General features: G+C 49.7%; 5 protein-coding genes across 5 annotated transcripts; 4 read left to right on the forward strand and 1 right to left on the reverse strand.

The window, feature by feature from the left end:
- Positions 1 to 77: 77 nt before the first annotated feature.
- Positions 78 to 1,215, forward strand: COCCADRAFT_23895 (uncharacterized protein; the record flags this gene model as incomplete). Its single annotated transcript, XM_007711182.1, has 2 exons — positions 78 to 1,020; positions 1,076 to 1,215. The coding sequence occupies 2 exons, from the start codon at positions 78 to 80 to the stop codon at positions 1,213 to 1,215; spliced, it is 1,083 nt and encodes a 360-aa protein (XP_007709372.1).
- Positions 1,216 to 1,976: 761 nt separating this feature from the next.
- COCCADRAFT_2610 (uncharacterized protein) lies at positions 1,977 to 3,744 on the forward strand (the record flags this gene model as incomplete). Its single annotated transcript, XM_007711168.1, has 4 exons — positions 1,977 to 2,290; positions 2,339 to 3,179; positions 3,231 to 3,347; positions 3,403 to 3,744. The coding sequence occupies 4 exons, from the start codon at positions 1,977 to 1,979 to the stop codon at positions 3,742 to 3,744; spliced, it is 1,614 nt and encodes a 537-aa protein (XP_007709358.1).
- Positions 3,745 to 4,211: 467 nt separating this feature from the next.
- Positions 4,212 to 4,709, reverse strand: COCCADRAFT_23897 (uncharacterized protein; the record flags this gene model as incomplete). The annotated part of the gene is made up of 1 exon (XM_007711183.1): positions 4,212 to 4,709. One exon carries the CDS (start codon positions 4,707 to 4,709, stop codon positions 4,212 to 4,214), a length of 498 nt encoding a protein of 165 aa, XP_007709373.1.
- Positions 4,710 to 7,201: 2,492 nt separating this feature from the next.
- COCCADRAFT_88509 (uncharacterized protein) lies at positions 7,202 to 9,639 on the forward strand (the record flags this gene model as incomplete). Its single annotated transcript, XM_007711226.1, has 5 exons — positions 7,202 to 7,725; positions 7,833 to 8,038; positions 8,092 to 8,605; positions 8,652 to 8,973; positions 9,025 to 9,639. 5 exons carry the CDS (start codon positions 7,202 to 7,204, stop codon positions 9,637 to 9,639), a joined length of 2,181 nt encoding a protein of 726 aa, XP_007709416.1.
- Positions 9,640 to 10,582: 943 nt separating this feature from the next.
- COCCADRAFT_23899 (uncharacterized protein) lies at positions 10,583 to 11,577 on the forward strand (the record flags this gene model as incomplete). Its single annotated transcript, XM_007711184.1, has 2 exons — positions 10,583 to 10,614; positions 10,677 to 11,577. 2 exons carry the CDS (start codon positions 10,583 to 10,585, stop codon positions 11,575 to 11,577), a joined length of 933 nt encoding a protein of 310 aa, XP_007709374.1.
- Positions 11,578 to 13,274: the final 1,697 nt, after the last annotated feature.

The raw sequence follows: 13,274 nt of genomic DNA on the forward strand, positions 1-13,274 counted from the left end.
GACGCTCCACTCCAATCCAAGGACTGTATCTCACAGCCTGATAATTCCGCAGCGGCGACTTAATACACGTGCCTGCGATGGTTCTTGCGAACAAGCTCGACCGCAACCTGCGCGCGGCAGAGGAGAGTTCGGATGGTGAAGACTATTACGAGGTTACGGACCGGTCTTCTTCTGCCTCTGTGATCGAGGCAGATGAAGGCGGAAACGTCATCAGCTCCGATGGTGAAGAAGACGCGGGGTCGGAAGACATGGTGAGCATTACACAGAACAATCTGCCAGTAGGTGGTGCTAATATGAACAAGTCAGATGCTGAAAACGACGACGACCAAGTAAAGGCGCAAATGAGCAGAGTCTCATTCGGTGCATTAGCCAAGGCCCAGGATGCACTCTCGAAATCGTCTGACCGAAAACGCAAGCGAGGCGACGACACATCGAAATCACAAGAAGACAAGTTGGAGGCGTTGAGAGAGCGGTTACGGCAGATCAAGGCTGAGAAGCTGGCAAGTGGTGCGCAGCCTAGCAAGAAAGCAAAGACATCGAGCAAGTCCAAGGCGAAGCCCGTTCAGAGTGATAGTGGCGACAACGACGACGCCAGTGACAGCGAAGGCTCTGATTCAGATGCCGCGCCCCATGCGCGATCAAGCAAACACGCCCCAGCCGTCCAGTCGAGCAAGCGCATGGTATCGCGTAAACGCCAGGTGGTTGAGGTGAAGAAGCCCGTCTTCCGAGACCCACGATTTGATAACGTGTCCGGGCCCCGGCCAGACGAGCATGTGGTCGACAAGCGATATTCCTTCCTTAATGACTACCGGGCGTCTGAAATCTCTGAACTGCGTAGCACCATCAAAAAGACAAAGAACGAAGAGGAAAAGGAGCGGCTCAAGAAGAAGCTTCTATCCATGGAGTCACAGCAGAAGGCAAGAGAAAACAAGGAGAAGCTCAAGGAGGTCGCACGCGAGCACAAGAAGAAGGAAAAGGAATTGGTCAAGGAGGGCAAGAAGCCATTCTTCTTGAAGAAGTGTATGTCCATGATCGCGCCTCTACTTAATCGTCACGTACTAACCATACATTTTAGCCGAGCAAAAGAAGATTGCATTGGTCGACCGCTTCCAAAACATGAAATCGAAACAGCGCGACAAGGTCATCGAACGCCGTCGCAAGAAGGTCACTGCCAAAGAAAGGAGGAATATGCCCGATGCGCGGCGCACTGCTTAACGCCTTTCGTATGTGGCGCATCCACACGTGCAAAAGCATTAGGATCAGTTCCATATACCCAACCAGCAATGCAGCGTTTTTGCGTACTGCCGAATTTTGCCCTCTTACTTATATACCTTTGGCCCTGTGCTGTTAAGAACGGATGTCGCTTACAGTCTTTTACGATCAATGGATAAGCCACAAGATGCATTCAAAAGCGTAGTAGATTCACGCTCAGACCCTAAAGGCCTGAGGACCGGGAATCTAGATCTACTTAGCTGCTCTCCAGCCTTGCGCTTGGCAGGGACACCCGAATTTAGCCCCTCGCACTATGCCATTCGATACGCTACAGAACGCCTTCTCCCATGGAGCGGATCTACCGAACTTTTCCTTGGCCATCGTGCGGCGCGATCCCGTCCTCGCTATGCCAGAATAAGTTGGTTGTAAAAAGCACATCTGCACACCTTGACTCTTGCGCCAACCCGTTACCCCTTTGGGAGTTCGGGTACCATCTCATTTCGGCTCAAGCATTTTTGTGTCTTCTGTTAGTAGGGGGAAAGCGAGCAGAATCTCGGAGGCGCCGGTTTACCTGGTCAGGCATCCTCTCGGTTCTGGAATGCTCAGCTCGTATGTAGCGCCACCAGAATAACCCTGAATCGAGAAACATTCCGCCATGTATATATGCTAGTTACCATGCCTGGATGAGGTTGCACTGGATAATACTATTCCATTCAGCAGGTACAGTTCCAGCAGCCGGTCATAGACCATTCCACTCCTTCAAGATGCGCTCGTTTACCGCTTCACTCCTTTTGTCTTTGGCGACAGCCACTTCCGCTACTGAACAAGCTCAGTGCGACTTAATTACCAACGTTGTCAATGTTTTACACGCCGTTCCATATGCACCGGAACTGTGCTCGTCATTGCTCCAGTTTTCCACTTCAACCGTCACCTCCACGGCTGTGAATACCGTGACGGACACCAGACCCACAGAGGTCACAGAGATGCTTACCGCGACGGAGACGTTTACCCACACAGAGACACTCACCACCGGTACCATTACTAGTACTACTGATGCTATCTCGGTGGCTATCACTGAGTAAGTCTGCTTATTAGGAAACTAAACTGCGGCGGCTGATTTGTTTAGAACCACCACGGTCCCAGCATGCCCCACAATCACTACTATCCTCAAACGAGGTGAAGTTCTCGAGACTGCTTCTACCAGCACGACTTGCACCAAGAAGAAGTCTGCAAGCAGTGCAGGTGTTTATCCTACCTATCCCATCAGCGCTGCCCAGGTCACTCCAACAAGCACCAGCTCTACTACGTGCTCCAGTTCTACCTCTACAAAGTCTTCTTCAACCAAGTGCTCAGAAAGTTTGAAGCCGACCTATGATGGATCCTACAATACGGAGGATTCTTATCCCACCGGTTCCTCGAGCACTCTGAAGCAGGCTTACGCTGATTCCTACGACACCAAGGAGTCTTATCCTACTGGCTCCTCCAGCGTCGACGGATCCTATTACGTAGCTAGCTCGAGCGGTGTTTACCCGCACTATGATGTTACCTCGAGCATAATTCAGCAATACCCTGCTGCCTCGAGCGTAACTCAGCAATACCCCGCTGCCTCGAGCATCATCCAGCAGTACCCCGCCGCCTCGAGCATCGTTCAACAATACCCTGCTGTCAACTCGAGCAGCTACCAGCCGTATCCTGTTGTTAACTATACCACTTCGATAACACCCTCGGTAACACCAGTCACACCCACCCCTACCCCTACCCCTACTCCAGTCGTGTTGTGTGCAGAGGCACCAGAAGAACTACAGCAATTCGAGTGTGAAAAGATTACCGAGGGCTGTGGGTGTCTTGGCCTGCAAGCGCCTACAACGACAGAGACCATCACTGAGATTACTTCTGTCGTTGAATACGCAACTACCACGGCTACACTCCAGGTCACCACAGTTCAGGAAGAGACCCTTACGCTATCTGTAAGTCTAGTGCCCTCTCTTTTAAAGCTATAGTCTAATTCATTCGTGTAGGTTGATGCAACTGCATACTTTACCCCGACTGTAACTATTATCACCAAGGCCACTGAGACAGCCGCTCCACCTGATTTCAACACCGACTCCAACAACTGCGGTTCATGCGGCAACGTAGTAAGTGCCCAATGGCTTGTCAATCACAGCTCACAAGTAACTAACACCACAATAGTGTCCTAACGGCGGTAACTGCTCCAACGGCGTGTGCCAGAACCTGAACCCCAACCCCCAATGCGCCGGGGCCACGTGCCGTAACTACATCTATTGTGGTAGCGGCTGCCTCTGCGGCTCCGTCGTTGGCGGCGGCGGTCTCTGTGTCCCCGGCACCACATCTTGCAGCAGTCCCGGGTGCAAAGCAAACTCGGACTGCGGCGCCAACCAGTTGTGCGTCATCAACACGTGCTGCAGAGGCGGTGCTGGCATGTGTGTCTCCGTTGAGACTTCGTGTGCCAACAATGCTACCCCGAGGATGTTGTTTGTGCGACGGCCCAGTGAGGGAACGGTCTCTGGATAGAGTTTAGAATTCCTACTCTAAATGCATAACTTAAGCTTACGGAACCTTACTTTAATACAAACTGTTGAGTTATGTACCAAGTTCTTGGAAAGGTTTGAATATTAATATTTTCCAACACCTCTTTTTGGAAAACCTATGTTGTAAGTGTGAAGTGTTTCGCAGATAAACACCGAGTATATTTGTTATGAGTAAGTTGAGACGAATTCTTGAGGACAAAATTTATGTCTAGGTGAGACTGCAATACATATATACAGTAACGGTTCAAGCCTAGATAGAAGCTAACAGATCCCCAATAGTTGTCCTTCCTAGAACCTCAGTTCATAATATGATGACAAGAATCCTTAAAAGTCGCAACAGACTACCACATGCAACTATTCCTCGCACACATGCAGTCTCCCTCTAACTTAAATAGAGATTAGGAAAGTATAGCTCAGCCCCTAGCAAAAGTAAAAGAACCCTTACTTTCATTACTGTTCAACCTGGAAGTACCACGTGCCGTCAAGGCGTGGCAGATGCACACATGGGGATGCCATACCGGGCCTGACGACACCGTTTGCGCGTGTCTGCCCAGGCACCGTTATTCTAATCTGCGCACGAGGCTGAGTAGATAGCAGTGTGTCCTGGAAGTTGGTAAGAATGATGGCATTGCCTCTGGTGCTGCGGTTGGTGACGTAGACATTGATATTTTGGGCGGTGTAGACATTGGTCGGGACGGTCATGTGGACGTCAATTAGGTTGTTGGGTGCCCACGAGGCATCTGCTCGCTCTCCGGTGGTTCTCGGCTCATCGATGTATCGCTGGAACGAGATTCGCCCGACGTTGTTGACGGGGTTGGGGCGGACCAGTGAGGATAGGCATGCGCCTTGTCGAGGCTCGAGAGCTTGCGAGGAAGGGAGCACTGCGCTAGATGCAACAGAGACAATGAAGAGGACGGAGAGGAGACATTTGGAGGCGTAGTGGAACATCTTGATGTTTTTGGAGTGGGGTTCGCGCTTGACCAGTTGTAGTTGATAGATGAGTGGCTAATAAGGCCTTTGCTTGGGTAGGCTGGTGAAGGATGAAGATATAATGCTGGCGTTACATAGTAGTGCTTTCTATATTATATACAACCATAGATTACCAGATGGATAAATACGTACCCAAGCTCTACGGACTGTATGAGACTGATCTACCTACGTCACCATGTGGAGTACGTACATGGCATTTTAGGCTTATATGAGCTTCAACCGGATAAGTGCTTAGAAATCTTACTCATCTCACTCAGCTTCACGGTTGATCTATAGTGCGCAACGAAAGGCAGTAGCGACAAGTGAATACACAGTTGACAGGGCCGTTTACCCGTGCCTTTTCAAGATTATGCATATATGCTTGTATAAGCTACTTGATAACATATCAAAGAAGACAGTCGTAAACAATGAAGTTGCTCATAATATTGAAGTGATGCTACAAAGCTCTGGAGTTCCTAACTTTTCGGCGCGTTGTTGATCTTGGTACTAGCAGGATGGCTCTCGCGGAACGGAAGCGGCCGGACAGGTCAGGTAAGCGAAAGGGCCTGTTTGTTTGTATTTTACTACTTCTGATGGTGGTTTAGTGGTGTCCGACTATTTCAAGTCGGCGAGAGGGTGGCTCTCGGTCGATCGGTGAAACCGGGAAACTTAGACCAAGCGGAGTAGTCTACCAAAACGAGTTACCTCTACCGCAGGATATCAGCACTACTATAACGTCATTTTAAGCCAAACCTTGATAAGATAGGGATGCTCAGTCTGCGTTTACTATAACAAAGTGCACGTTGAGTAGAAGACTGATAGTAGTGTTACAGCTGCAGTAACAAAGGCTGCAAGCGAGCTTCATACCATCGGTGCTGGGTACTTTTGTTTCAACTTCACCAATTAACCGATGGAGTGGGCTGTTTGGAGTCCGGGTATTCCGGGCCATCGAGGGAAGAATAGTAAGGTACTGAAAGTTAAATAGATTTAAGCTTACGGTGGCCCATGTCAGACCCATATTAACCACTGTATATAGGCAGATCTTCTGTCAATCAAACCATCATCATAGCTAATAATAGCGTATCTGCGTACTCTGATTAGCTATTAGCGGCAACATAGAACAAACGGAGTGCCCTTGGTGGCGGTGCGAGATACTCAAGATTCGGAGGTGACGATGTGGATGTTCAAGTCATAAGGTCTTCAATATGAGGTTGTAATAAGGGACGAGACTAAACCTACCTAGGTGGTAAGCTGCTATTCTAAAACTAGCTACGACTTCTGTCAGCACTAATTAGAGTCTTATATCTGCTTAGTGATATCGAACATTCCAGGTTATGACACAGCCATTTCGCAAACAGACGAAGTGATTTTGGATAGCCAGCCCGCATTTAAACTTTCGGAACAAGCTGTATATCTACCCTTAGTTCTTATAGCCTAGGGTAGAGGCATCCGACGGGTCCCCAAGGGATTCTCCTCAGTTCAGAGTATCGCGACAGTTGCGCCTACCTCCAGCGGCGCTTTGGTCCGATTTCAACGGCAGTATTCTTTAATGTTATGATTCCAGCTAGTAGATATCGCTGAATAGAAATGCGTCTTTAACTCTATATTAATATACTATCCACTACTACAACTCCATGCTACCTAGCTGCTGTGGCTGCACACTGATGTCGCTCCTCTGGCTACATATTAACCCAGCTTCTCTAACCCGCTCTTGAGATCAGATCTACTATCCAGCTACTACTATTACTTAGATGGATTATATCTGTATGGGGTGTAGCATATCGGATCTTTTTTTTCCTTAAAAGAAAACAGCAGGCAACGTCCCAACCTACCAGCACCCAGTATCAAATAAACTAGCTACTTACTACCAGTAAAATACTAGAAATTTCAGCATATACTCTACTATCCATCACACAATCATGCAGCACCCACAAACACATCCTCAATATTCCACTACACCTTCTATACTCAAAAGTCGTACGACGTTCCCAAGAGCCAATCACATCGCACCTCTATGCACTCACCACCCCAACCCTGTCTTAGAAAACTGCTTATAACATGCAGCTAAAGTCGCAAAATGATGTACGCCAAGTCCTGCACTACAACGACATAACCACAATTTGCAACGGTACTGCATGTAACTCAACGTCTCAACCGCTCAACCCCCACACCCCGCCCGCGGAGTAATGCTCGAAAGGGCAGGTACATTTGGTGGGGTGGTGGAAAGCACGACATACCTGCATCGCTCTTTGTACTTGTTTTTTCTTCTTTTGCTAATCGACTAAAAAGAGAAGGATGATGGCATTGGGGGAAGCGGGGTTAAACGCAGCGAAGAAACGAACGATAACAGGATAGATACGTAGGTAGATAGGATATAAAACCAATACTTCCGTACCCCCAAAGCAAATGTATTCTGTATCTCCTACCCATTAAATCTCTATACAGTTTAATTGGTAATTCCGGAGTACGCAATGGAGTCCTGGCTCCTACTCCCCGTCCTCCTCCTCACGCTCACACCACCAACCCACGCCTGCCAACGCGACTGGTCCCTCCTACAAACCCGCATCAGCCGCCACTCCCACTCTCCCAGCAAATACACAACACGCGACACACCGACCTACCCACCTCCCCTCACGCCCACCGAATCCCTCTTGCTCAACTCCTTCGACGCCGTAGCCCTGCGCACATGGTCCTCGTACTACACGCATGGCGACCACCTGGGCACGCACAACCGGTCCATGGCGGAGTGGACGGCGGAGAAATGGAAAGCAGCAGGATTCAGCGAGGTGAGGGTCGAGGAGTTTCCGATTTGGTATACGTATCCTGAGCGGTCGGCGTTGACGCTGGAGGGGTTGGCGGGAGAGGTGGTGCATGAGGCGAGGCTGGTGGAGGATGTGTTGGTCGAGGATGAGACGAGTGGGTTGCCGAATGTTATTCCGGCCTATCATGGGATGAGTGCTAGTGGGGATGTTAGGGGTGAGTATGTGTATGTTGGGTGAGTTTCCTCTTCTTCTTCTTCTTCTTCTTCTTCTTCTCTTTCCCTCTGGCTCTTTTTGGTGTGGTGGAGTATGTGGGCTGATGAGGATTCTTGGGGGATGGCAGACGCGGTACACGAGCGGATTTTCAGGTCTTGAAGGATGCGGGGATTGACTTGAAGGGTAAGATCGCGCTTGCGAATTATGGGGGGATATATCGTGGGACGAAGGTGAAGAATGCGCAGGATAATGGGATGGCGGGGTGTGTGCTCTTTACGGATCCGTTAGATGATGGTGAAGTTACGGTTGAAAATGGGTATAAGGCTTATCCTGGTTTGGTGCCCTCGTTTTACATTTCTGTTTGAGTGAGTACTGACGAAAGATAGATGGACCTGCAAGGAATCCCTCTTCGATTCAGAGAGGTAGTGTACGCTTTTCTTCACTATACTCTGGCGACCCTACGACGGTCGGTTGGGCTTCTTCGTGGGACTCTCCCCGTGGAAACATTTCCCTGTACACACCTTCCATCCCGTCCATCCCCATTAGCATGAAAGACTCGCTTCCGCTTCTTGAGGCTCTTAAAGGCCATGGTGTATCTGCCAAGGAAGCAAACCGCAGTGGGTGGACTGGCGGATTCAGCAACATTACTTATGACAGCGGTCCTGCACCTGGTGCTCTCCTACACATAGATCATCTCATGAACGGATGGGTAGCCCCCGCATGGGACGTCATTGGTGTAATCAATGGAACTACCGACGAAGTTGTGGTGATTGGAAACCACCGCGATGCATGGGTTATTGGCGGTGCAGCGGATCCAAATTCCGGCAGTGCTGTTCTGATTGAGTTGGCGAATGCGTTGGGAAAGTTGGTGGCAAAGGGCTGGAAGCCAAGGAGAACGATGTATGTCAAGTCCACTCCAAAATCGACATTGACTAACACAGCATAGTGTCCTTGGGTCCTGGGACGCTGAGGAATTTGGCCTCCAGGGCTCCACCGAATGGGTTGAAACGAATTTGCCCTGGCTCACAACAAGTGTAGTTGCCTATCTCAACCTCGACATTGCAGTGTCTGGCCCTAGGACCTCGTTTTCCGGCAGCGGAGAGTTACATACCATGGTCGTCGAACAGATGAAAAAGGTCCTATTCCCCGAAGGCTGGGGCGATTTCCCCACGCTCTACGACATGTGGCACAACACTACCCAGGGAGAAATCCCACCGCTGGGCAGCGGCTCCGACTATGCCAGTTTCTACCAAAACGGGATCGCATGTGTACGTTCCCACATATCTTCAACCACTCTTTCACCTTTAACACACCACTAGATCGACATTGGCTCCGATGGCGGCAAAACCGACCCCATCTACCACTACCACTCCAACTACGACTCGTACGCGTGGATGTCGCGTTTCGGCGACCCAGACTTCAAGCTACACAAGGCAATCGGGCAGTGGCTCACCCTCATCGCCTACCACATTGCCGACGACGCTCTCATCCCATGGGACCTCCCCAACGCGGCTTCAATCCTGCAATCCTACCTTTCCGAACTCAACGAAACAATCGCAGACTCTGAATTGTCAGCGGACTTGGATCTTGCGCCGCTGGGTGATGCAATTGCAGAGTTTGAAGCACAGGCTGCGAATATCGCACGGGTTGCTGAGACGGCCGTGGGATTTCAGGATGCAGTGATGCTGGGAGTTGTAAATGCGAAGTACCGGGATTTCTCGCGTGGCTTTGCGTCGTCAGGTGGATTGCCTGGGCGCGAGACGTTCAAGAATGTGATCAGTGCGCCGGGCATTGATAACGGGTATGGGGCTGATGTGTTTCCTGCAGTCACGGATAGCGTAAATAAAGGGGATGCGGGTGCGGCGCAAGAGTGGATTGAGAAGAGTGCAAAGGCAGTGTTGAGGGCTGCGGAGATTTTACGGGTGGGGAATTGAGTCAAGAGGGATGCATATGACTGTGCGTGTGGGCAGACAGAAATACACGGTCAGGTATCCTATTTGCATTTTGAAAAAGAGAGTATTGTCGCATTGTGAAACTTGCATGTAGCTAGGTTGATGAGATGATGTTGGACAATTGACTTGTGGAGTAGGTAGACGAATCAGAACGTTGGACCCATAGAACAGCGGTTCATCATCAATCTCGCTTGTGAGTAGTGCAATGAGTTTACCATCGACGTCACTCTTACAACCATCCCTGCATCTTCTTCTAACTATGTAACACAGCATGATGCAATCACCACCAGCCCAACCAGCGCCGCACCTGAGACACGGGGGGTAAGGAAAGGAAAAGCAAAGTCAAAGACACACGCACACACATACTTTTTCATGCATACAATAAAGAGACAGGGCGATAGAGCATAAATCCCCTATATGCGCATATCGCCAGTAGAAGCTGCGATTCTTCTTCTTCCATCGCATGCACGCACGCACAAACCCAAGCGACCCCGTCATACGATGGGGAAGGGGTCGCAAGACGCAAGGATGCTTTTCTTCCAAGGCAGGCGACGCGCGTGAGTGGCGTTGGGGGGGCGCGCAAGTCCAGCCCACCCGGCATGTCACACGCAAACTACGTCATTGTGCTTTTCAAGCTGAGGTAGAAAGGCAAGAAAAGCAGGAGGCCTTGCACCCATAACGCACATACACTCTAGTCTTTTCGACATACCGCTTTCTCTCCTCTCTCACCGCCCCCTTTTTTTCTTTCTCTGTTTTTCTACCTGACCGGAAAGGAGAGGTGGATTTTGGTTTAAAAAGAGTGAGGTCGAAGAAGGTTGGTTGTATCTTATCGTGTTACGTGGAGCCAACAACGACCGAGAAAAAGGAGAGACCAAGGGAAGACAGTATTCAAGGAAAAGAAGAAGGGTAAATCGAATAAGCCATCATGTCTAATGTTCAGGATAAGCCGCTCAATGAGTACGTTCTCCAAGTCACAGCAGCGCAGTAGACCAACGTCATTTCTAACAATGGATGAACAGGCTCCTCTCGCGCTCAATGGTAGACATCTACGTCGGGCCAGAGAACACACACTGGATCCTGCACGAAAAACTGCTATGCCACCACTCGCCCTTCTTCCGCAAAATCTTCTACTCCAAATCCTCGACCTCGTCGCGCACGCAATCCTTTGGCCTCCCCGATGAAGAAGACCTCCCCTTCAAGACCTTTGTCGGCTGGCTCTACTCGTCTAGCCTGCCCGTGCCCCGCGAGGAAGCCGACCTCGGCACAGCCTTCGATCTGTACCTGATGGCTGAGAAGTTCGAGATCCCTGCGCTAGTCGCCGATGTGCTGCAGGTTGTCCGCGAGTGGTACAAGTACAGCGATTCGTACCCTGGACTGCGCCGCGTGCAGTATATCTACGCTAACACTGAGGAGTCGAGCCCAATGCGACATATGCTGGTCCACGCCGTCGCGCGCATGATGGTAGTGGCGAACACGGGTATTCCGCCGCACTGGGACAAGGCGCTGCGCAAGAACGGGCAGTTGGCTGTTGACATCATCCGCGCGATCCAGGACTGGCGGCTCGACGAGGAGACAGTGCCCGATGCGCGTGAGGAACCGGCTGAAGGCGAGGAACTCGTGGATGTGGAGGGAGAGACAAACAAGTTGGATGAGCAGGCGGAAAAGGAAATCGACCCCAAGATTGCGGGGAGGGACGATCCCCCCGCGTCATCGTCGTCGGTGTCAGCAGATGAGAGTGCAGAGGACTCTGAGGACACGGTTGTCGACTCGCCCGTTGAAGAGGTCAAGGGTATGCAAGGCGCTGCCAAGGGAAAGAAGGAAGACGTCAAGGCTAAGACTGCGCCGGTCCTCGAGAAGGAGTTTGGCAAGTTTAGCTTGAACGAGCGGGGGAACGCAGATTATGGTACCCTCAAGGCGTAAAGAAATCGCACGTTCGCCTATCTTTTTTTTTCGGGGCTGGCTGAAGAAAGAAACCACGAGTATGACGGATGATCTTTAGTGTTCTATCCTTTCTACAAGGCTTGGGAAGAGAGAAAAGAAAAGAAAAGGAGGACGCTTTAGGTGGTGAAGCGGGTGGACATGGCAAAAATAGGGAGATTGAGAGCAGTGGTCCACCCTATACTGCGCATTTCCTTTAGGTTCGTTTGTTTGTTTTTTTCCCTTTCTCTTCTCTGTGGGGGGGACCTTTCAATTGGGTTGTAAGCATATGTAATAGCTTTCTCCTCTCTATTCTTCTCTTTTTTCTTTTCTTTCTCACCTACGGGGCGGTTGCAAGATTGCAAAGTTGTGCTTTCCAACTACATTGTCTTATTAGCATGGGTATGAGGGTGTGTGTGTTAAAAAAATATGGCATGAAATGAAATCTTCAAAAAACATTTGCAACTTGAAATTTCGATCTACATTAGTGATTACCAAATTAAAAAAAAAGATAAGATATTTGCATTTACTTTCTCGCTTGTATGTTCGAGTGAAATTTGCAATAGTTGACCCAAAAAAATTATTCCAAATGGCATGAAGGGGAGGATGTGAAATTTGAGTTTTTAATGCTTTGCAAGCCCATAAAGGCCGTAGATCACAAACATTTTTATTGTACTTTCCTTTTACCCTGGTATTAACAAAAAAAATCAATGCATGATAAACTTTAGTCGATTGCTTCCTTCTTTATTTTAGGAAAAAAAAACGACAAACAACAGGGGTTTATTTTTATCGCATTGCAAAGGGCGGGAGGCAAAGGGTTCTTAATTGTCAATGCAACCATGGGGGTGGGAAGAGAGAAACCCCCCCCCCCACCCCCTTCCCCTGAATCAGGCAATCCATGACGAGTCATCTAACCTACCCAGGACCGTATATTCGGTCGGGGATGTTCATAGTAATGTCGGCTTACCCGACAATCAGTGTATACCTACATTGACGATAACAATAAGATACCTTGCCATAGCAGTACTTTTGTCGCAATGACGAGTGATGCAAGCCGTCTTACCAAGATAGAGTTTCCGGGGTAATGCGGAAAGCTAATCACCGAGGGGGGGCGGCGAAAAAGGCATAGTTTGTTTGTTTAGGGTGGTCGTCGTGGCCGAGAATGGATGCGGAGCTCCGGATTGAGAAGGGAATAGTGGTGGGCAGTGACGAGGGTAGCAGAGAAGCATCTTGTCGTCATGGATTGGATGGCGCGATGGCATCAACTATCAATGTGTTGAGAGCGTGATCAATTTTATTTTGTCGTAGTAGGTTTTTTGTTTATTGCCCGCTCGGATTTGGCAAGACGAGAGCCGACGATGCTGCAGGCAGTGTGCTGTGCATCGTGAACCACGGCCAGCTCAGGGTCCTGAGTGACACGGCATGGGTAATGCGGTCATGCAACGGTGTTTTTTGAAACGGTTCTAGGCGAGATGTAAAGAGGCCGGTAATGAAAGCTTGTGGCATCAAGAAGGCACTTGGTTATAGTATAGATGATCTACACAGGTTAAAGTTGTTTTTGCGGATGAAGGGAGTTGGCTGGAGCTAATGACGATCAGTGGAAACATGCATGGGGAGGGGGGCTTTTTTTGCGGAAGGCATCCGCAAAGTTTGCGTAGTCGTTGGAGTGGAACCCCCAAAAGGGACTTTGGCGCATGGCA

Source organism: Bipolaris zeicola (assembly GCF_000523435.1).
Source record: "Bipolaris zeicola 26-R-13 unplaced genomic scaffold scaffold_26, whole genome shotgun sequence".
Taxonomy (NCBI): Eukaryota; Fungi; Ascomycota; class Dothideomycetes; order Pleosporales; family Pleosporaceae; genus Bipolaris; species Bipolaris zeicola.